The sequence below is a fragment of the Anser anser genome (assembly GCF_964211835.1).
Source record: "Anser anser genome assembly, chromosome: W".
NCBI lineage: Eukaryota > Metazoa > Chordata > Aves > Anseriformes > Anatidae > Anser > Anser anser.
Genome location: NC_139731.1, coordinates 10,352,404 through 10,376,820, shown reverse-complemented (window position 1 = coordinate 10,376,820; position 24,417 = coordinate 10,352,404). Strand labels below are relative to the sequence as shown.

Genomic DNA, 24,417 nt, shown 5'->3' with positions numbered 1-24,417 from the left:
TCACACAAGGAATACAGCAAAACTTAAAAACCTGAAATCCCTTCAACACAGCATTATGTCTAGAATAACAATAACACACACAGTAGTTGTTGCATCTGTAAGACTTCAACTACATTTAAGTTAAAAACCCCAGAGATATTTCTAGGTGCTTAAGCGAACTGCCATGGAAGAATCCGTGTCCTGACCCTTAAAGCTTCACAGCAGCCCCATGCCAACTATGTCAGACATGGTTCTCTGATGCATGTGAACACCCAAATCACACCTAAGAACTGTTTAGGAGAATGCTATCCAGTATTGGCCAGAATCCTGCCACAGACCAGTATAGCAATTTCACAACGCTGTTCTAGCAAAGGAATAGTCCCTGTCACTGTTTTATTTACTGATATAGACACTACAAAGAAAGCATCAAAAAAACAGGTAACGCTTTCTGTATGCAACACTTTAACATTTGGTTTAATGGTTCTTATTGGCTTGCCTAAGTATGGCCTTTGACAAACAAGATTACTATCGTAAGTCCGCACAACACACCCTTCTTATATACTATTATACCTCTCATATTTAAGATTCCTTACTTGAGACTGACTGTACTTAATGACTCAAAGTAGAGACTTCTCCAACTTCTAGAAGTTATTTAAGCAAAAATGTCAGACAAATTACTCAAGCATATTTTTTTAGGTTCATAAATGTATTCCAGGCTCTGCAGACCTTTTCAACTTTATAGATCTTGTTGATTTAAGAGATGTGTTTGTGGCTTTTTGCTGTTGTTTTGATCGTGTCGTATCTTTACCGAAAGGGTTATTAAGCATTGGAACGGGCTGCCCAGGGAGGTGGTGGAGTCACCATCCCTGGAGGTCTTTAAAAGACGTTTAGATGTAGAGCTTAGGGATATGGTTTAGTGGAGTACTTAGTGTTAGGTCGGAGGTTGGACTCGATGATCTTGAGGTCTCTTCCAACCTAGAGAAATCTGTGAATCTGTGAATCTGTGAATCTGTATCGTGTGTCATCCCCCCCTCGTCCCCCCCCCCCCCCGAATATATTACAAACTGCTAAAGTAAGAGTTCAATATTATATCTTTTAAATATCAACAGTTTTTTGGGGAGACGGGGGGACTGGACATGACTTTAAAACAAGACCTTGGGAATAAACACTGTCTAACCTTTGAGAGTAAAAACCATGTGCTGGGTCCCTTAGTGAGAAAGTCAGTCAATTAATATGGATAACATAGCTTTGGACACAGTGTTCAAAAGAATTCATATTTTGTTAAATTAGGCACTAAAGTAAGTTCATGCCTATTACTACATAAAGCATGGATTTAATCTGAAGCATAGTCACCTGAGATGATATTAAACATCCTTGGGTTCAGTATAGCAGGACAAATCAGTCGGAGAAAAACAAAGCCACTGAAATGGGAAGAAAATTGTAGTTTGTTCAATAATGAAGTTAAAAAATTAATGTAAAAGTATGTAGTCTTTAAGCATTTAAGTCAATGTGGAAACCTTTTTGAGACAGGTGACAAACAACCAGCCTGCACCCTCATGAAAATGTTTGTTAATTATGAATGTCTTGTTATGATTTCAACTTTTATAAAAAAATGAAATAAAAACAGACATATTGATTTCCCAATTAAGGTGAACTTCTGAAATCACTTGGGAAAAGCTTAACTGTAAAGCCATACTGATGTCCGTGGTGTAAGACTGCACTGGCTTTAAGAAGGAGGAAAACTTGGTCTCCTACCTCCCAAAAGTGTTCCACTGTCTACAAGTAATTGAACCTGTAGCCACTTGCTCCCCCAAGCCAATGTAAGGAAAGCAAGAGTGCAGTCAGAACAGAACCTCTTTTTTTGGCAGCAACATAGCCTTATTTCAGCTTAAACTGAGCCATATACTGATAACAGTACATTATTATCCTAGATCAGCTACTTTCTGGAAAAGCTGGAGAAAAGCGCTCAGTTTGCAGAACTAGAAACTTAACAGAAACCCAAAATAGCCTTTAGTTTAGCATGAGAAAAATCTAACTTCCTGTTGACAGCTGATAAAGTAAAAAATATCCATCTGAGGTTAACTGTGATTCTAGAAGATTGCTATAAAATGAAGTGACATATAGACCAACTAAAGCTATTTAACTCATCTCTTGTTTTGTTCAGGGTACACTACCAACAGACTGCTTTTTCACTACAGCAATACTAAAGCCTGACCACTTAAAAAAAAAAAAGGGAAGAGGACCTTGCAATATCTTGCTTATTGATAAGTACACAGTGATGGCATTGTCCACAATTACTCAGAAGTGATATGTACCGGTAAGGTTAACACACCTTCTGTCTGTCCAAGACATATAGTGTTATAGAAGTTTCCTATTTCTCCAAGAACCATGGATTACAGGATGACAAAAAAGTCCTGGCTCAGTGTGAAACAAAAATATTTTCTATGGAATGTACTTGAAGCTATGAGGAAGTAAATAATTTTGAAGTCGTAGAACATGCACCAATTTCTTTTTTAGATGGCCTGAAGTTGAAGACAACCCAGTACAAGAGGGACATAGAATTACTGGAGCGAGTCCAGAGGAGGGCTACTAAGATGATTGGAGGGCTACTAAGATGATGACTGGAGCACCTGTCGTACGAGGACAGGCTGAAAGAACCGGGCCTGTTTAGCCTGGAAAAGGGAAGACTGAGGGGAGACCTCATTAATGTGTATCAGTATCTGAGGGGAGGGTGTTGAGAGGATGGAGCTGGTCTCTTTTCAGTTGTGCCCAGCGAGCGGACAAGAGGGCAAGGGCGCAAACTGAAGTACAGCAGGATATTCCGGATGAATATGAGAGGGCACTTCTTTACTGTGAGGGTGACAGAGCACTGGAACAGGTTGCCCAGAGAGGTTGTGGAGTCTCCTTCTCTGGAGAAATTCAAAACCTGCCTGGATGCCATCCTGTGCAATGTGCTCTAGGTGATCCTGATCGGCAGAGGGGGTTGGACTAGATCATCTTCAGAGGTCCCTTCCAACCTTGGCCATTCTGTGATTCTGTAAACTGGGGTATGAACCTAAGATGGACCTTGCAGATGCAGAAGATTTGGTGCTTCTTATACCTGTCAAACTAAATTAAGAATGAGTCGATACCTACACATGGGCTTTTAAAATCAGACAGAAATGGCAGCACTTTTTGAATGATATAGAAGGGAAGCTACCCAGACACTTTAAAAATGCCCACCTGTCTCTGAATACATAATCTTTATTGGACCAAAACCAGTACAATAAAAGATAATATTCTTCACTGGAAGCTGCAAGAAACTGTACTCTAGAGACAAGTCACAAGTATCCACTTATGAAGGCTAAGGTGATGTGAAAGGGAGCCAGTATTTATAGCATCCAGCAGAGACCCCAGGAAAATTCTTAATGACAGATGTATCCACTTAAGGCACATGGCAGTCTCTGGAGTTAGGGAAGAACAGAGAGACATGGTATTTGCTTTTAAGTTCTACACCCTTGGAATAGGCTAGTCCCAACACCTCTGATAAGAGCAGCCTCAATTTGAAGGCAATCCCCCTCCCCCCTCCATGGGATGCTGAATGACATAAGTCAGTGATAAACAAGAGCCAATGACAAATCATCTGAAAGACTGTTCAGTAAGAGATTAATCTCAGCAAATCATTATCAGTGACAGATGCTAGTCTACTATCAAGCTAGGCTTGGAAAAAAAAAAGGTAAAGCAAACGTAGAAGAGATGCATCTCTGATACCCTTACACCTCTAGTATCATTTAGAAAGACAGTGCCAAGACCTCATCTTTGTCAAAGATTTTTGACCTGCACTGGCTGGCAACTGACCAGTGTTAAAGGAAGAACTAATTATTCAATTGGTTTATGAACACAGACTGGAGTTTTTGTACTCATTGCCAGTTCAGAGAAGGCAGGTTGAGTAGCCTGCAACATGTTTACACAAGTTCTAGAATATTTAAACATGACTGGGCTGGAGCAGAGAAATGGAACAAAACTTAGGCACCATAGAATTACATATTTGCAGAAATGAACACTGTTGATTCTGAGTGATCAGCACTGGGAATCTTCACTGATTCAGAGAGCTATATATATTACAATGCAGATAGTATCTCAGTGAAATCTAATGACAGTCCAATCATCTTTCTGAGAAGATATTAGTTTCTTTATGTTGGGTCTGCATTTTAAAGGATATTCATCTTAATGTGTAAGATGCACTAAACAGGAGTTCCTGGAAAAGGCATGATTCTCCCAGATGGCATATAACAGGAACATCATCTTCAGAGGCCACTGCTCTCTAGAGGTACCACGAAGGTTAATTATCACTTTGAGATAAGTTTTTCTCTTTCCCAACATGAAAAAGGAAATCAATATTTTAGATTAGTTTGTAAAATCATAAAATGCAAAAGTAAGTTCTAAGTTAAAGCTATTAAGTAAAGCTATACTGAACTCTATACTATACTTCTAGCAAAGGTTCTAACAGCATAACTAAATCTAGCAAGCTCTCAAACCTTAATTGGGATATCATGACCCAGCACCATCATGATCTTAAATAATGTTGTAACCCATGTAAGTGCTATAAAGAATTGGCACTGAAAGAAAAATATATAAACACACTGAAGTGTGAAAATAATGAGACGTTAAAAGATTAGTTTCAACTTAGAACAAAATGACAAGTAACGTACCTAACAACTCTTGTTCTCATTGTGGTATTAGTTGGCCACTTGTTTTGAACAGACTTCTGCAAACATCCATAAATATACCTCAATGTCCTGTAAAAATAATAGCCAGTTACTCACTCCATTAAAAAACTTCGCAATTAAAAAAGCTGTTCAGAAGCTGTATCTAGTCCAACCTCCTGCTTAATGCAGAATTATTATCAATGATAGATTTATTATTCAGACTGTTGTGGTTTAACCCAGCAAGCAGCTAAGCACCACACAGCCGTTCACACCCCCACACACTTCCCACTGGGATGGGGGAGAGAATCAGGAGAGAAAAAAAAGTAAACACTTGTGGGTTGAGATAAAGACAGTTTAATAGGACAGAAAAGGAAGAGAAATAATAATAATGATTATGATAATAATTACAATAATAGTGTAGAAAGCAAGTGATGCACAATGCAATTGCTTACCACCTGCTGACCGATACCCATCCCATCCCTGAGCAGTGGTGTCCCCCCCGGCCAGCCACCCCATGTTAATTGTTCAGCATGATGTCACATGGTATGGAATATCCCTTTGGCCAGTTTGGGTCAGCTGTCCTGGTTCTCTCCCCTCCCAAAGTCTTGTGCACCCCCAGCCTCCTTGCTGGCAGGGCAGTATGAGGAGCTGAAAAGTCCGTGACTCTGTGTAAGCACTGCTTTGCAACAACTAAAACTTCAGCGTGTTACCAGCATTATTATCATCCTAAATCCAATTCACAGCACTATACCAGCTATTAGGACTAAAATTAACTCCATCCTAGCCAAAACCAGGACACAGACATAAGCTTTACATTAATTTAACATCTGCTATGACAGTCCATATACAAATGGCAGAGTCCTTGACTAATACACAATTCTATTTGTGCAAGTCGGATTCTGATTATTCATATGTGGATTAAAATGTTTTATAATAATTTTGTTGCTTTTTTTGGCTTTGTTTTTGTTTTCCCACTTTTTAACTGAATGAATAACAATTTGTTTCCGTAAATACATTTTAAGTGTTTAAAGGTAGTTAAGCAACAGTTTTCCCCTTTAAAAAAATACAACTTTTAATGCTTAATCTTTTCTTCACCAACACAAAAGAAACGTCTGTGCTGCTCTAAAATTCTGTGGTGGGTTGATCCTAGCCAGCAGCTAATTACTTGCTCACTCCCTCTGTGCAGGATGGGGGAGAGAATAAGAAAGGCAAATGGGAGAAAAATTCATAGGTCAAGATAAAACCAGTTTAAAAGGTGAAGCAAAAGCCGTACATGCAAGCAAAGAAAAATAAGGAATTCATTCACTAGTTCCACTCCGCAGGCAGATTTCCACCTACATCCTAGAAAGCAGGCTCTCAGCAAACAAAAAGTTACTTGGGAAGACAAATGGGAAACTTCGTCCCCCTCCTCTGGTACTGTGCTAACAGATCCACGTCCTTCTTGATCAGCTGACTTAGTAAGGTCAAACTTGGCTTGGCTTTTATCTGTTCTAACTTGATATTTACATTTCCAGATTTTAGCTTTCTATATGAATGTGTTTCTGCTTTCTCCTATTGTTTTCTGTTAGAATGTTACTCATTTAGGACATGAGTGCAAATAAGGTTAGTGAGAGACTGCACAACTTCTTGTATAAATCACTGTTTTAATTTAGCTCTGCACCATTCTTGTTGCTTCAGAGTTTATCCTTAATTACTCATTCCCAAAAGTTTTGATAGAAGACAGCCAGAAGCTCAATAACCTTTAAAGACTTATGTAAATTTTATATAAATCACTGTGAAAGGTGATGCTTTCTATTTAATGTTAAATAAATACAGATCTTACTTTGTAAACATTGGTCTGTATTTTATAAGAAAAATAAGGTTTATTCTGGTATAATCATTCCACAAGAAATAGTCATATTACATTTCTGGCAAAGGTATTGTATTAAATTATATCGGTTTGTTAAAACGCGAGAGAACAATAATAAAAGATTGGTAGTGTTCAATAATATTTTTGGTTGCAGCTTCATAGTGTTTAATTGTTTCACAGTTGATTCCTGAGCTTTAAACAAACAAACAGACAAAAAAAACCTGCTGATTTCTCCCTTATTTACCAGCATCAAGAACAAGTGCTTAATAATACGGTGGATGGAAAAGAAATCTACAATACAATTCGTCGCAAAACAAAGGATGCTTTTTATAAAAATATTGTCAAAAAAGGTTATCTTCTAAAAAAAAGTGAGTTCTGTTGCTTCTATAAAATGTTTCTCTTAAAAAAAAAAGCAGATTTGGATGCATGTTTTGTGTAGCACTGGTACCTAGTGGAGGCAAAACTGAAGTGAGCAAAAGGTTATAGAAAGCCTTTAAAAGGTATGAAAGGTTCTTTTTCCTTAAATTCATCAATAGAAATACATAATACATAAAATGACACGTAATATAAAGTTGATTGGCAGTTCTTGCTGAAAAAAAAACAAAGAGCAGCACAAAAACTAAGTGCCTTTCATCAAAGGTAATATTCAAACTCATTAAATGAAGTACGCTTTTATAAAATGTATTCATACATAGTATGCAATTCCTTTAAATTTAAGCTGATGGCATGAGTTAGAGAGCTAGATTAATGTAAATCAGTGCGTTCATTGGAGACCAGAGCTGGTTTAATTTTGTTATTCCAAGCTAGGTAATATGTGTAATTTAAAATGTGTATTCTGGGTAGTTCTGTATAGACAGAACTTAGTAGTAGTAGTTCTGTATAGACAGAACTATTAAAGTTCTGTCTAACACTGACACAGTCAACGTAATGTACAGTAATTGGATTAAAAGCTGCCTGACTCATCCCAATATATCCTTGAAGAATTGCCATTGAATAAGGTTTTGGAGTTCCAAGGAAGCTAGTACCTTACCAAGTATCATGGTTTTAGTTTATTTTTGTTTCCGCTAAAGCTGATTTTAACGATCAGCAATAAAACAAACATTTAAAAAATAAACATAAATAAAAAATAATAATAATGTTTCTAGAAATGACGAAGACCATAACTAAAAAAATAAGTTCCAGATAATGGTCTGGATAGCAAGCAAAAGTGAGAAAGAAGGCAAGCACTTAGATATAGTCAAATATAAAAGATGCATTCAAAGGAAATAAAAACTAGATCCTCTGAATAAAGCAAGGAAAGCACCTCTTCTCTTGAGAGTGTTAATTCTGAGATAAGATGTAGAGGGCTGTGGTAGAGTTGAGGAATTAGCTGAGAATAAACTTTTAAAAATAAATAAATAAAATTTTAGCTAAAAGGGATACTGAGATACTTTAAATGTGCAAGCAGGAATACTGAATAGGTATGGAGAGAGACACGTACCTGCATATAGAACAAAAACTTAATAAAATCACTCTTCCATCTAGTAGAGTATGACTAGATGTTAAAGTAGGTTTTCCAAAACTGTGAGTACTAGTGCTTGTTTATGAAGGTATGTGGTAGATCTATGATGATCAAGTTGAAAATTAATGCTGAATGCTTTTCTAAAAAGTACTGTGTCTTATGTTTTTACGTTTTTCTCTGAAACGTGGAACTGGCCAAATTCTTGGATATAGGTGTGTTTGGGTTCAGTTTTGGTTCTGATTCAACTATGTGTATATTATGTTCCTATTTCTGTTCTGTAGTGATACGGTTTTAAGATATCGTGATGCAATTTGTTATGCTGATGAGTTGGTAAGAGTTTAGGAATAATTTTCTCATGTCAGGAGAAATCTGTTTCTTAATTTAAAACAGCTTTATTAATTTGGATTGTTTACAGCATCACACATTATTTGCGAACTGCATAGACAGTCTTCTCATTGATATGAATGGAGTTGTGTGGGCAGCTCGTGCACTTGCTTAATCCTGTTGAGATTAATGCAAATGTTCAGAGAACCATCTACACTTGTACCTGAACATGTGAAGAGGGTCTGTTTTTAGCTAGATGTTGCAAAAAAATTGAATATGCATACTGATATTATTGCTTAAGCATGGTTAACTGTATGTTGTTTTTCTGTTTGTATTTTGACAAAAACCTTACTGCCCTCTTTTCTCTTCATTTACAAAATTTATATTTTCTTTAAAACAATATTGTAACTTCCTACTTGCTTTTCTACAGGTAAGGGGAAGAGATGGAAAAACTTGTACTTTATATTGGAGGGAAATGATGCCCATCTTATTTATTTTGAAAGTGAAAAACGAGCCACAAAACCTAAAGGTTTAATAGACCTTAGTGTGTGTTCTATCTATGGAGTACATGACAGTTTATTTGGCAGGTACGACACTGATTTTTTAATGCTTGCACATGCAGCAGGGCAGTTAACTGCTAGTTTGAGGCATGTACGGTACATGGACAATATGTCAGTAATGAACAAGGTGTTTTTTGTGTTTTGGGTTTTTTTTTTTCTGATTGTGAAATGTAAGCATTGTGACTGTTGGTTTATATTGTGTTTTATTCCGTAGTTGGTATAGATTGCAAGAGTGTATGTAGACAGATTTAACTGATTAATGGTAACTTGTTAAGCCATGGCAACTTGACTGCTAGCAACTGTTCATAAACAAATTCTAGTAAGAAATTTTAGATCTTAGTCTTAAGATTGTCTTGTGTGTAATAATGATTTGGGCTCTTGCATTGTCATTTTTCAATATTGCGTATTAATTGTTCCCCATTTTGTATTACAGGCATTAAAAAGATTATGAAGCAACTCTATTGAGGGTTTTAATCCTATTGAACCCAAAATTGACAAGATCAAGGATTTTGTCAATTCCAAAAGATCTGCATTCTTTTGTTGATAGGTATTAGAAAGCTGAATTGGGGGGTTGAAACTACTCTATGTTCAATGCTCCTTACAGTCAAACAGCAGAAATGTATTAGTTCAATGTGAACTTTGATTTGGCAGATATCAAGAAATGGAGGCATTTGTCAATACTACAAAGATTAATAAACCTTATGGGTTTTGTTCCTTTATTAAGGCCAAACTGTTTTCAGATAGTAGTTCAGCACTTCAGTGAAGAGCATTACATCTTTTACTTTGCAGGAGAAACTCCAGAACAAACACAGGTGAGAGTTTTTGTTGATAAATATAATTTTTAAAGCAAATTTTAAATTTAAATTTAAAAGCAAATTTTTTTTTGTCTTGTAATGTTTAATATTACCCTTGTCTTGTAATGTTTAATATTACCCTTCTGTAATAGAAAGCATGCGTACCACAGATGGTGGCTATGTCTACATTAACAAATATTACCATGCAATAGTAGCAGATCTGTAAGGGAAATTGTTGGTGCTGAGAATGTAGCTTTAGGGATTTTACTTCGGACAAGTTTTAGTCTGGTCTCATGTACTGAACTCTCATTAGTTTCCCTAAAATATTTCTGGAGAATATCTTTTGGAGTAGTTCAGTCCAAAAAAAAATTGTTTGCTCTCCAAGAATCTTCTATGTTATGAACCAAAGCATGGTAAGTGGGGAGTTTTCCTTCAAGAGTGCTTCTTGATGTGAACAAAAATGCAGGTATGTCCAGCGATCAAAATTTGTTGAGCATTTTACAGTTATTTGTCCTGACCATAAATTGGTGGTTGTTTATATTCTTGGGCACTGATTCTGCATGAAAAGTAAGATTTATTTATTTTTAAATTAGTATCATTTAGTTATTAGCTCTCTAGCAATTAATGTTTGCAGATTAAAAATTGTAGGAGTGGAGCCTAATTCTCTAAAAGTCACCCACCAACAGAAGAATGTATGTAAGATGTGATAATGTTCTTAATCATTAAGTTGTTTTGGTATTCCATGGCTCTGAAATATACCTGTGTTAGAAGTTAACCTTTGCATTTGATTTTATTTAAGAACGTACAGTAGGCAGAATACTCTGTCCTGTTTTCTGAACGTTCAGTATAATCTGCTTTTGGGTTAGACTTGCTTAACATTTAAGCTGTTCACTGCATTTATACAGAATACTGGGATTTCATTTATAAAATTATTCTTGTTAAGGCAAGTCAAATGTTTTACAGATGCTTGTGATTTCAGAAGTTTCAGTTGTCTGTACCTTGTAAAATTTCATGGAAGAATAATTTTGTTGGTATATTAAGGAAAACTTGCTAGTTTTCATATAATGTGGTAAATATCAAAGCAGCTGTCCAATGGATTGCATGATGTCTTTGATGTTCGTACAAAACATTAGTGAATGTAATGTGAAATGTAGCCTCATATACTAGTGTCACTGTACATGCCATGGTGCATTACTCATACTAGTGTAAACTTTGGAATTTAAGGGGATAAGTTTTCTTCTTAGGAGGGGGAATAAAGAGGAGTGTATATATATAGGAAATATTTATATTAATTTGGAGTATTTAGGAGGTTCTGTGGGTCTTCAATTGCTTTTCCTTATTTGGATAAGGAAACAAGCTACAAAAAAAATGCGTAGTTGAGAGTTCTTCCTTTTGTGGAAGGTTTTGAAAGCTAAAACTTCACTCACAAAGTGATTTACCTGAGAATAGCTCCAATACAGAATGTACCCGTATTTTTAAAATGTGGAAGGTAATGTAAAGGATAAGACTGAAAATGTCTTTTTTTTTTTTTCTTTAATGACATTATTAAATTGTACTTTGAGTAGGCAGCAGATCTTTGAACTACTGCACCTTTATGAATGTTACTCAAAGCCTAAATTTTGTGCTTTAGAAAAACTTACAAAATTTGGGAGTGGGGGATGAAAACATGAGAATGAGGCTATAGCATATCTTCTACCTTACAAAATATCCACTCTGCTCTCTGCATTTGTGAGCAGAGAGAATGGGGGTGTAGGTTATAATTTTCACTGTTTCTCTGTTAATGCTGCTTTGTTTTTTGTTTGAAGCATATGCAGTAAAATATGACTGTGATACAGAAATGGACGAGAGAATGATCAGAACAGTTTGACTTGTCAACTGTTATTTTCTCAGAAGCACCCAAGTCTTGCTTCATTTTATACACTGTTTTTAATTTAATGTAATATCACTAATTTTGAAAATTGGTAAAGGTCACACTGTATATCCATTAGTAATGCTTGATATTCCTAAAAGAGAATCAGTTTTGTAAATACTTTCTTTAGTTTTGCTGAGTAAAGACGAATTTTGCTTTAATATTCAAATTTTCATAATTTGAACTGCATACAAGTTGGTTTTTTTCAATCTAAAGAAAACTTCAGATACTTCAATGTATTTTTATTTTTTAGACATGTCTGTTCTAGTGCAGGAAGGTGAGTCTGACTTCTTGTTACACTGTTCTGTGCCTTTCTCTCTTAGGACTGGATGAAGGCTCTGCAGATGTTTTGCAGTTTAAGAAAAAACAGTCCAGGGAAATCCAATAAACGTCTACGTCAGGTGAAGCTATATAAATAATGGGGGGGGGGAGATTGTCTCCTTGTTGTAAAATGATGCTGATCTCAGAACTTTACTTTCAACAGTAGCAAATCCTGCATGTACTTTCTTTCTTGGAGTTATGCAGTACCTTTGTTAAACCCACCGGAGTGAATTCCTCTTTGTTAACATAGAATGGCTTGGGTTGGAAGGGACCTTAAAGATCATCTAGTTCCAACCCCCCTGCCACAGGCAGGGATGCCACCCACTAGATCAGATTGCCCAGGGACTCATCCAACCTGGTCTTGAACACCTCCAAGGATGGGGCATCCACTACTTCTCTGGGCAACGTGAAGTGAAGGATTTCCTCCTAACCTCTAATCTAAATCTCCCCTCTTTTAGTTTAAAGCCATTCCCCCCTTGTCTTGTCATTGTCTGCATGAGCAAAAAGTTGTTTTCCATCTTTTTTTATGAGCCCCCTTTAGGTACTGAAAAGCTGCAATAAGGTCACCCCAGAGCCTTCTCTTCTTCAGGCTGAACAGCCCCAGCTCTCTCAGCCTTTCTTCATAGGAGAGGCGCACCAGCCCAGTGGCGTGCTATCAACACAGATCTAAAACACAGCACCATATCAGCTGCTTTGAAGATAATTAACTCCATCCCAGCCAGAGCCAGCACAATCTCCACCACTTATTCCATACATCTGCATCATGCTCAGGTCCCACACTATCCACAATACATCCTCATTAATTACCACCCCCTTCCTGTCCTTTGACATATACACAGATATCATTCCCTTTGTCTGTGGGCGGCCTCATTGAAGTGTTTATAAAAAGGACATTGAGTTCATTTAGTCTGTGACTTTGGCTCCATCTGTTATGGTGGTCACTCAGGACAGGAGAGGCAACGTGTTGTGTCGAGTTATTGGGCACCAAAGCCAGCTCAGGTTGGGTTGCTGCTGCACTTGCCTGGCTTCTTCCAAGGCTCATCCTTCATTAGTTTGGGTGGTTCCTGTTACAGTACTTCCTATAACATACAACTCAAATCATGGATTACAGCAGTTTAAATGTATATCCATTACAATCTCCACCCCTTGTCCCTTTGGACTATGCTACAGAGTTTAACACTGCAATGAACTCCGTCCCTTGCCCTTGCTCCAGCATGGATCCTCTGTGGGCTACGGTCCCTTTTGGGGGTCTACCTGCTCTGGCATGGGCTTATGCACAGGCCACAGTCCCTTCACAGGTGTACCCGCTCTAGCGTGGATTTATCCAGTTACTTTGACTCCAGTTCATACCGGAGTTCTAACATGTATGGTACAGGTGCACTCGACTTTGTTCAGGTCTTGATAGTCCACTGTTAGCCTCCACTCTCCATCCGACCTTCACGCTGGACATACGGGACTACTAAAGGGTGAGCGAGTCTTGCTGAGCACTCCTGGGCTCCCCAGTCAATGAATCAGCTCATGGATGGGAACCAGGCAATCTCGGTGCATTATTGCCACTGATTCACTGTCATAGTAACAATTGGCACCTGCTGTTCTTTGACATGCAGCAACCTCACAACAGAAGAGTTTGGAAAAGGTAGACAGCTGTACAGCTGGGTAGAGCTCTTCTCTGTACCCAGGGCAACCACACCAAAAGCCTGCCAGTACCCTTCTGGGTCCCTGAATTACCCTCAGTAACCTCTCTCCCGAGTTATCCTATCCTATAGGAAGGATGCACAGGGTCTCCAGGCCAGTCACAGAGGAGTGCTTTTGCCACTCATTCCCAGCTAGGCTCACTTTGGCCTCCAATACAGTTAGCTGCTGGGATTCCCCTGTCACTCCAGAAATATAGATGGGTTCTGCCCCTTTATAGCTTGATGGCATTACGGTACACTGTGCACCAGTGTCCACTAGAGCCTTATACTCCTGTGGGTCTGATGTGTGAGGCCATTGAATCCGCACAGACTAATAAACCTGGTTGTCCCTTTCCTCCAGCTGGCTGGAGGCAGGGCGCCTCTAATCCTGGTCACTGCATTTGAATTCATTACTTGCTTCTTGTAAATGTGAATCGAATGTCCCTCTACTATAACCAGGAGTAAACTCAACCCATCTACTCTGTCTGGAGAACTGCCCAGTAGAAACTGGAACAGTAATTATCCTGGAAGAACACCCTTTTGTGATTGTTTTTCCTTGCAACTCACATACCCGTGCTTCTAGTGTCAAGGTAGATTTATCATCCCACTTCCTCTCCTCATTTCCTCCCCGTGGTCACACATAAAACCACAGGGTGGCACGTGGTGTGCACCCACGATACCCTTTCCCTTGAGCAAAAAAGGCTGATTCCTAATAGCTGAGATACTGGCCGGTATGAATAGGGAGGAAGGCATTCTCTTTGAGTTGCTGGACTTCTTTGGACAGTTTCTCTACAGCTGAGATACAGGCCCATAGGGAGGAAGAAAGATTCTCTTCTAATTGCCAGAGTTGGCTGGCCACTACATCCACTGTTGGTGCCTCTGTGTCTCATTATCACCAGAGTACTTGCGTATGATGATGGTGCACTCTGTACAATCTTCTGCTACATGGACCGTGTGCTCTGGACTTCATCTGGGTCTTTGGATACCTGATCATTGTCCAGGTTGCTATAGATCGCCTCCACCATAGCTAATTCACTCAGGTACTGGATACTTCTCTCCATAGTCGTCCACTTGCCTGGGTGACATACAACATCTTCCTTGAAGGGATACCTTTCCTTCACGCCTGACAGGAGTCGCCTACAGAGGCTGAGGGCTTGTGCCTCTTTTCCGATCACTTTGTCAATGGCCCTTTCCCTAGAGAGGGATCCCAGCTGCTTGGCTTCCCCGTGTTCTAATTCCTGGCTACTGGCCCCGTTATCCCAGCACTGGAGCAGCCAGGTGACTCACCTGGACAACGGCTGAAATCTTTTCGCATATCTCGCAGCAGTTTCTGACTCATAGAATCATAGAATGGCTTGGGTTGGAAGGGACCTTAAAGATCATCTAGTTCCAACCCCCCTGCTCTGGGCAGGGTTGCCAACCACTAGAGCAGGCTGCCCAGAGCCGCATCCAGCCTGGCCTTGAATGCCTCCAGGGATGGGGCATCCACAACCTCTCTGGGCAACCTGTTCCAGTGCCTCACCACCCTCTGAGTGAAGAATTTCCTCCTAACCTCTAATCTAAATCTCCCCTCTTTTAGTTTAAAGCCCTTCCCCCTTGTCCTATCATTATCTGCCCAGGTAAAAAGTTGCTCTCCATCTTTTATATGAGCCCCCTTTAAGTACTGAAAGGCTGCAATGAGGTCTCCCCGGAGCCTTCTCTTCTTCAGGCTGAACAGCCCCAGTTCTCTCAGCCTTTCTTCATAGCAGAGGTGCTCCAGCCCTCTGATCATCTTTGTGGCCCTCCTCTGGACCCTCTCTAACAGGTCCACATCCTAGTGCTGGGGGCCCCAGACCTGGACACAGTATTCCAAGTGGGACCTCACAAGGGCAGAGTAGAGGGGGACAATCACCTCCCTTGACCTGCTGGCCATGCCTCTGTTGATGCAGCCCAGGATGTAGTTGGCCTTCTGGGCTGAAAGCGTGCACTGCTGGCTCATGTCAAGCTTTTTGTTCACCACAACCCCCAAGTCCTTCTCTGCAGGGCTGCTCTCAATGTGTTCTTCTCCCAGTCTGTACTCATGTCCGGGTTTCCCCCGACCCAGGTACGGCACCTTGCACTTGGCCTTGTTGAACCTCATTAGGTTCACGTGGGCCCACTTCTCAAGCTTGTCCGGGTCCCTTTGGACAGCATCCCTTCCTTCTGTTGTATCTCACTCCATCATAGAAGACCACCAGATTGGTCAGGCACGATTTGCCCTTGTTGAAGCCATGCTGGCTGTCTCGGATCACCTCCTTGTCCTGCACGTGCCTTGACATTGCTTCCAGGAGGATCTGTTCCGTGATCTTCCCAGGCACGGAGGTGAGGCTCACCAGTCTGTAGTTCCCTGGGTCTTCCTTTCTACCCTTTTTTAAAATGGGAGTGATGTTTCCCTTTTTCCAGTCACCAGGGACTTTGCCTGACTGCCAGGACTTTTCAAAGATGATGTAGAGAGGCTTGTCAACTACATCAGCCAGTTCCCTCAGGACCCTGGGATGCATGTCATCGGGCCCCACAGGTTTGTACCTGTTCAGATTCATCAGGTGGTCTTGAACCTGCTCTTTGCTTTCATTGGGAGGGACTTTGCTCCCCCAACCCTCACCTAGAGGTTCAGGGATTCAAGAGATGTGGGAAGCCTGACTGGCAGTGAAGACTGAAGCAAAGGACTCGTTTATGATTTCTGTCTCATCCCCTTCCTGTTCTTGCAATTGCTCTGCTGCAGTGCAGGCTGCCTCTTCTGATTCTTCATCCTGCTCCCTCTCAGAAGGAGCTTTTTCCTCCCCTGCTAACTGAGTCAACCTCCACTTCCATTGTTTCTTCCATTGTTTCTTCTAGACTATAGGAGCAACTGTTATAGTTGAGGGTTAAATCACTGGTTTAGCCAGTATGCATTTATAAGTCTTCAGATCCGGAGACCCTCTTGAGCCCTTCAAGCAAGTGCCAGAGGATCAGTAGGGGTAGGCCAGGTCCCAGCACAGTGCTAAAAAATTGTGTCTCTGATATATAGGCATCCTTTCTTCAAGCATTCTGTCACTTCAACAAGATTCCATGCCTCTTGAGGTTTCAAGGTTTCAAGCCCTATGCCTTTGGCGGGGGGGGGGGGGGGGGGGGGCGTATTCCTCAGAAAGGGAAGCAAATACTACGTGAATTAGTTTGTTTGCACGTTCTCCAAAGTATAAAGGAAAATAAGTCTCCAGTGTTTCACAGAGTGGTTTAAGTTGGAAGGGACCTATGGACGTCATTTGGTCCATGTCTGCTAAACAGTGCTAAGTTTGCTATTTGCTAAGTAAAAATTTTTATGTCGTAATCTGTTTTCTAAGGGACTTTACGGAAACTTTATTCTGAATTGTTATATAAAGATCTTTTCAATGTTTCTTGAACTGTCCTTTGAAACTTCTGTTACTAAATATTTGAATTTAAATGGAATGTTGACCCTTTCAAGTGTGATATTTCCTGTATTTGTCTAATTTGACTTGAGCTGATATTAGCAGATGTCGGATTAATCTATGAACTGTATGCAATTCATAAGTTTGTAAAATAAAAGACTGCTTAAAACATTTAATGTAAATGATTTCAGAGTTTGCTTTTCATTTTCTGGAAATTGGGTTGCGAAGTGCTATTATTTTGAGAATCTATAATACGGATTAGTATCCCCCTTTTAACAGGGAGAAAACAGTGTAGTGTGTTGAATAAGGGAATTCTGTGTAATCTGTTAGGAAAACACCAAATATGGCACTGTGTTTGGAACTGTCCATGGCTCTTATTTGAGATACAGGTCTCTGACTTCAGTAGAATTTTCTATGCATAGAAAAGTTAGTACTTGCAAATCTTGATGTCTCATATTGTGGCTTTTAAAAGGAAAAAATGAGTTTAAACTACGGTGCTGGAGATTTATTTTCAATTGTTATTTGAGTTGCTCTTAAAATCTTGTTCCATTACTCCTGTTTCTTGCTCTTTCAATTAGGAAATTGTAGTTTGCATTTTATATTTGTATCTTGACATTAAGCCTTCACGGGGGGGGGGGGGGGGGATTTTATTTATTTGTCTGTTTGTTTATTTATTTGTTTATTTATTTAGAAATAAATTTTGTGTATTTTCTTTAGGTCAGCAGTCTTATTTTGCATGTAGAAGAAGCTCATACGCTCCCAGTAAAACATTTTACTAATCCGTACTGTAACATCTACCGGAATACGCCATTGGGGGGTGGGATTGCTGATCACTCTAGGTACCTGTCTAAATTCTCCGACACGTCTTGCGACCCATGACTCAAGTGGTTGTGTGGCATTCCCAAATCACAGTTAAATCATAGAATCTCAAAATCATAGAATGTCCGAGTTGGAATAGATCCATGAGGATCTTCAAAACCAACTCCTGCGTCCCCAAAGGACCACACAAAAATTAAACCAAACCCCTTTAACTCTAATTAAAAAAAAACATTTAGTTTTTAGTTTAACTTCTAATTAAAAAGAACTTTAACCTCTAGTTAACCTTTTGAGTAGCTGGAATTAGATTGACAGTACACACCATTATAAACAATACGGTTATCCAAGGATGGTCCAGAAACTCAAGAGCCATTGCAGCATGGCAGGACACATCTACCTTAAAGGAGAAAGGGAGTTGCCATTCTTCATTTTCTCCAAGTGGCTCCCAGAGGAGAAGAGGAGGAAGATGTAATTGTTAATTGTCTCCACAACATTGTTGAGTACTGGGATATCAGCATTGCAGTGCCTGAATACCAGGCTCAAGGCCAGTGCTTTTATCATAGCTCTCCCAGGGAAAGAAAAAAAAAAAAAAAAAAAAAGTAGTGATAAACAGCGCAGCAAACTGCAAGAGCCGAAATCAGCCATTAAGAGCTCCTGGAATTTGATGTACAGCAAGAGAGGGAGGAAGCCACAGAGCACATGATGGAACAAATAAACTAGTGTCCAGAACAGACAAAGCAACACTGTGACCAGCAACAAGTAACAACTTTCCAAGTAATAGCTAAACAGCTATAACAACTATAAATTCAGTCTAGCATGCACTGATCAAATCTATCGTCTCCTCTAACCTCTTGAGCCTCATGTTGTGTGCCAAAAAGGACTGCAGTGAGTTGACCCCAGTCAACAGCCAATTGGGAAGACAAGTGCTATAACTGCAAACACCAACTCCTTCCTCTTCCTTTTCCTCCAAGCTTTTATTGCTGAGCATGACATCATATGTGCATCATATATGACTCTTGTGCACCCCCAGCCTACTCATTTCTGACTCACAGCAGAGTGGTAAAGAGGAGGAAAAAGAAGGAAACACCGACAATGTGCAAACATTGCTCAGCAATAGCCAAAGTACTGGTGTGTTGTCAACACTCTTTTAGTCAAAAATCCAAACCACAGCACCATAAGGCTACTATGAAGAAAATTAACTCCATCCCAGCCAGACCCAGTACACATTGCAAAATTCAGCATTTTGATTAAAAGCTAATGATAGGGAAAGAAAACTGATAGAGAAAGAAAACTGATGCACTTTTTATTTGGCAGTTGGAGTCTAAACTACGAAGACAAGTTATTTTAGCTTTCTTTTTTTTTTTTTTTAAAAAAAAAGGAACATCATAACCCGTGCATGTCCCTGATAGACATAAGTAAGCAGAGCAGGGTGCCATTCTACCACCACCCATTTGTATTTTTAATGCTATTAATAATTCAATTTTTTTCACAGAGTAGGAGGACTAGAAAGAATTGGTAACCAGCTTAAATATGTACAACTGTCTGCTAACTAGTGCTATCTTCTACCTCTTCGTGGAAATAATATATTGAATTTTTTGTTTATTCTTTTACTGACCCCTTAGATCTAGTAGCTTCTACCTCAGAGAAAAGCACATGTACTAGCCAAAAGCTTTTGTGCAAAAAGCACAATTCATTCAAGTGTTTGGTTAGGTTTTTTTCCTGTCTATATTCCTCTGCTCATGTAACAGTTCTAAAGTATCATAGAATGGCCTGGGTTGAAAAGGACCTTAAAGATCATCTAGTTTCAACTCCCCTGCTCTGGGCAGGGTTGCCAACCACTAGAGCAGGCTGCCCAGAGCCGCATCCAGCCTGGCCTTGAATGCCTCCAGGGATTGGGCATCTACAACCTCTCTGGGCAACCTGTTCCAGTGCCTCACCACCCTCTGAGTGAAAAACTTCCTCCTAATATCTAACCTAAATCTCCCGTCTTAGTTTAAGGTGTCAGGAGTGGGATACAAACCCATGCCTCCATTGGAGACTGCGTAGTTAGTCTTAGGACTGATTAGAATAAGATGAACCAATAAGAACACCACTTTATGGTGCAATTTAACTCTCACAAACAAGAATTTTCAAGTACAAATTTCAACACAAGATCACAAACTTACGGAGGTAGTATCTCTGCAGCCATGAATATTTTCTCCACCAATTCTGAAAGTATACTGAGTAGATGTGCCAAATTAGTGTTTATATCTTCATTTTTTTCTAATTTTGAGGGATTTAACTAAAACAAAAAGAGAAAAAGACTAAGTTTCTTCTCTTGAATAGAGCTTCATATATAACTTGACAACATTACACAATGAATACTTTTTCAAACTAAATTAAATATTATACCGCTGTACGAATTTCAGACTTCTACAGGGCTTACAAATCTGCTTCAAGGGCTAGCAAGGAAACTAATATGAAAAAGCAATGCTTTTAAGCTCTAGCGCACTATGCTTCTAAAAGCACAGACATTTAACACTATCCATAACTATAACCTTTTTTTTTTCTAATAAACTACATATATTTTCATATCTTTTAATCCAATCTTCTGAGGACTCCTCATCCTTTCCATAATTAAGTTGAATTGAAACAGAAGTTAGGAGTATAGTTTAAAAAAAAAAGACAGGATCTACAACAAGGTGTTAATATAAGGGAGTTTTAAAATAAAACTACGATCAGACATTGACTTCTAGACTATCTGGAGCTTACCACAAGTTACTTACATTAGGCCATTCGGTAACTGTTAGAAAATAACCTACAATTGCTAAAGAATAAATACATAATTTAAATACATTTGAGTTAAACTTATTTGAAAGTGATATTATGAACATTGTTCAAGCCAATATTTTAAAAAATCTCATAACTATTTCAGTTCCTGTATTACTCATATAAATGAAATTATTTCTGAAGGATTAATAAATGCTTCCAAAACAAACAAACAAAACATAACTAGTAGATTATTTTAACAAATCAAAATGTAAAAACAAAACAAAACAATCAACACATAGTTAACGATATCACCTCACAGGACTGCTTGCTCTCCATTATCTTTAATATACAGTCTTTCAGTGCATGGTGAACAAAACGTGTTGCTGTGGCTTTCATATACTGCTCCATAAGTGTACTTGCTAAAGTGGTGGCACGAAACAAAGTAGTAGCTTCATCTGGAAAAATAAAGAGAAAAAAAAAAGATGAAACTGAAAAGTTGAGAAAAGGAGACAAAAAAAGCAGAGGAAAAATATGTTGTGTTCAGTTCGATATGCCCCTTAGTTAAGGGAGGAAACAGAAATGAAGACATGGGAGCCCTTCCCTCCCCAGAGTTCCAGTAAATGTTAGTGTAATTAGTACAGTACCTTCCATGCTTATTTCTTTGTCATTTAGTGTTCGTAACAATAGTGACTCAAGCTTTTCATGAAGAAAAATCTTCAATAAAATGCCAGCCAAGAGTGTTCTATCTTGTCCACAAACATGTGATAAGGCATAGACTACATGCAACTCTTTCTGAAGTATGAGCTGAAAGAAAAACAAAATAATGTTCAGAAACTTCTCCTAACATAACAGCTTTGGAAAAATGAATATTATACATCTGTAGTGACATACAGATATCACTACAAATACTACTTAATGTATATTAGTGTTACTGAAATCTCTCTCAAACAGAGAAAAATAATTTTGACAGAAATTGGGGAAACAAACTTAATACCTCTTTAAACTCACTATACTCCTCTTCTGGCATGATCTTCTCCATAGAATATCGTGCTCGAACACGCAAAGATCCTGGCTCAATACCCTTTAGTGGTATATGGGAACTGAGTTGAAACCACTCATCTGTTGCATGTCCTTTCTGTAATCGGCTTAATTGGCAACGCATAAACACTTCAGGAAAAAAGCATTAAGTAAGTTATTTTCAGCAAACAGTGACAGAATTGAATTTAAAAAAGTTTATTTTCAGCACGTCATCTTGTTTCATCAAAAGAGTGTTAATAAAAGTAATCAAAATTTGTTCCATCAAATATATTAACAGATTATCCCTTAGATTATTTAGCACTCTTGTAAACTGAAGATGAAATATAAAACATGTTGTAAATAACGTATACATATACATTCCTAAATGCAACAGATATTAATATAGTTTTCTTTGTAACACCCAAATGGTGGAAAAAGTAAACACAAAACACCCCCACAAAAAGCCAAACAACACAAAACTACCTAAAGAACCTAGGCAGCAATCAGAAAATTAAAACAGGTGGTGTGATTAGAATTCACTGCATTCTTTGAAACCTTGGGCTCATACTTCCATCAGTTCTGATCTTGAACCACTTTGTTACTATTTTAACTTATTTATTATTAGCATTACTACATTTTTACCAAATGTTGCCATATGTATTTCTTTAATATTTCGGAAAACCCAGGTTAAGGCTGTAACAGTGTAGGCAAGACATATAAAAAAGCATTCCCAGACAGCTTACTGCCCAAATAATGACAAAAATCAACCCAAGAATGACAAAATCATTAATTCACTTTTTTTTGTGATGTTGGTACCTAAATTTACCAAGCAATAACCTGCACAAGCCTATTCAAACATAACGTAAAGTCTGGTCTGACAGCTAAGTAGTAAGCTGTAGCAGTCAGACCACTGACCATTCTAAAATAAGCACGTGCTCTCCTGAACTGAGTTATTTCACATGGAAAGGGTCCAGATGCTTGCAGAGACAACATTCTACCTATGAAATACCCACAGTGTTTCAAGAGGGGATACACAGTTTGTGTTCCACATTTAGCCTGTCATTTAGCCATGTCAGACTGTCTGGAAGTTCCAAGCAAGCACCCTTTTTCTGCACCTCTTAATATGATCTACTTTTACTGAAGTCCCCCACATAAAAATAAATACAAAATTAAATAATAATGGAAAAACACATACCATACAACGCCCCCCCCAAAGAACAACCAAAAAACCCATACCACCTCACACCAACCACACCACACTTATTTTTCACTTTTCTACAAAGCCTTGCAGAAATGAACAATTCTAGTAGACTTTCCACTGTCACGATTCTACGATATATATTGAGACATCGTTTGCATAATCAGATAATGGAACAGAATAACATCACATTTATAATAGGCTCTTCATATTTCATATTCTTTGGAGTTGATGTACTGATAAGGTAACATTCAAGTCAGTCAAGTAGCGGGTAAACAAATTCATTATCTGCTACTTATCACAAGTGTGGATAGGACTGTCTTTAGACCAGATTAAAAAAAAAAAACAAGCACTTTCCCAGAATATTTCTTCAGAGCAAAGCTCGTGTCCACAACTGAGCAATGCACTTCCTTCCCGTTTTGCTTGCACATGTAAGTGATGTATCTCATTGACAGGAACAGTGAAATGATACACAATTTAGAATAATCTGATTTAATTTTTCCCATGGTTATATAGTATACTTACTAGTGATAATACAAATCCTATGATCTTGCTTTGATCTTGAAAGATCAAAACAGAAGTATTGATATATGGATTGCAGAATAGTAGTTATAATTTATATTCAAAGACTTTAAAGGAACACTTTCTCCTACTTAGCAAATTATGTTGAATCATTAGGTTACATTCATTAAGAGACTGCCATTAGTTGAAAATTTAAGGACATTTACACTTTGCGCATTACAAATAGAAAAAACATCAGCAGTTGATCCCTTCTCTCCAAGCACAGTTAAGAATTATATATAACAGTCTTGATCCAAGAATCAGAATATTTTAAATGATTAACATTAGCACACAAAAAAAAAAGAAAACAGAAAAGAAAAGCACTTGGAACAAATCTTGGAAGGGAGAGGTGTCTGCACTGCAGGCAACGAGAGAGAAAGTAAAGGGTTGAAGTTACACAATACCTTGAATAAAAGAAAGCCTAAAAAAACACATTGTGCAGTTGAGAAAGCTTTTTTTTTTCTTTTTGAAAGCTGGTAAGTCTTAACATCTTATTAAGAGTTTGTTGGAATAGAAGAATAGAAACAAAACAACTGAAGAAGCTGTATAGACAACAGGAGGAAAGTAAATTCTTGGGAACATCTGTAAGAGGCAGAAGGAAACACCATCCTTTTCGATTCAAAGTGATGATACTGAGGTAACTTTAGTTACAACCCCAAGAGTGGTACATGGAAGGTACACAAGATGATGTAGAACCAAGGTGGGGATACGACATGGGACTGAAACAACTTTTGTTCTATAGACTGCTGAGTTGGATTTTTTGTTTGTTTTTAAGTAAGGAAAGTACTACCTTTCCTCCCTCTTTCTCACTGGAAGCAACAAAGTCTGAAAAGGACAACAAATTCTACACAGTAAGGTTTGAAACAGATTAAAGAAATTAACTTAGTGAAAATTCACATCTTACAGGGCAGATTAATTTTGACAGCTTCTCTTTCCTCTTGTTTTTGCATATTTTTGTAAACATTGTCACAATATAACAGAATAGGTATTCTGGAACAGAGCTACAAAAGCCATCAGATATATAGAATTGGATTATTGTGTATTTTACTACTAAAAATATGCATGTTATTGT

General features: G+C 38.4%; 1 protein-coding gene and 1 long non-coding RNA gene across 14 annotated transcripts in view; one reads left to right on the top strand and one right to left on the bottom strand.

Moving 5' to 3' along the window:
• LOC310888747 (ras GTPase-activating protein 1) overlaps positions 1 to 24,417 on the bottom strand; it is a 119,664-nt gene that overhangs the window by 11,635 nt on the left and 83,612 nt on the right. For 5 of the 11 annotated variants that reach the window (XM_083815764.1, XM_083815767.1, XM_083815768.1 and 2 more), the window contains 7 exons: positions 21,564 to 21,736; positions 21,214 to 21,373; positions 20,882 to 21,024; positions 19,984 to 20,099; positions 18,216 to 18,383; positions 4,671 to 4,757; positions 1,333 to 1,400 (listed from right to left, as the gene is read on the bottom strand). In XM_083815764.1, coding sequence (XP_083671890.1) covers positions 1,333 to 1,400; positions 4,671 to 4,757; positions 18,216 to 18,383; positions 19,984 to 20,099; positions 20,882 to 21,024; positions 21,214 to 21,373; positions 21,564 to 21,736 — 915 coding nt within the window. Of the gene's footprint in view, positions 1 to 1,332; positions 1,401 to 4,670; positions 4,758 to 18,021; positions 18,384 to 19,983; positions 20,100 to 20,881; positions 21,025 to 21,213; positions 21,374 to 21,563; positions 21,737 to 24,417 lie in introns of those variants that run through there. The other 6 variants (XR_014576128.1, XM_083815769.1, XR_014576129.1 and 3 more) reach the window with 6 other exon arrangements.
• Positions 4,768 to 17,813, top strand: LOC310888765. 3 transcript variants are annotated; one of them, XR_014576138.1, is made up of 5 exons: positions 4,768 to 6,884; positions 8,772 to 8,928; positions 9,335 to 9,713; positions 11,928 to 12,005; positions 17,720 to 17,813. It is a non-coding gene; the product is annotated as an uncharacterized lncRNA (long non-coding RNA). The 3 variants fall into 3 exon arrangements; XR_014576140.1 differs by having other exon boundaries at positions 4,769 to 6,884; positions 9,626 to 9,713; positions 17,720 to 17,805; XR_014576139.1 differs by having other exon boundaries at positions 8,772 to 9,713; positions 17,720 to 17,812.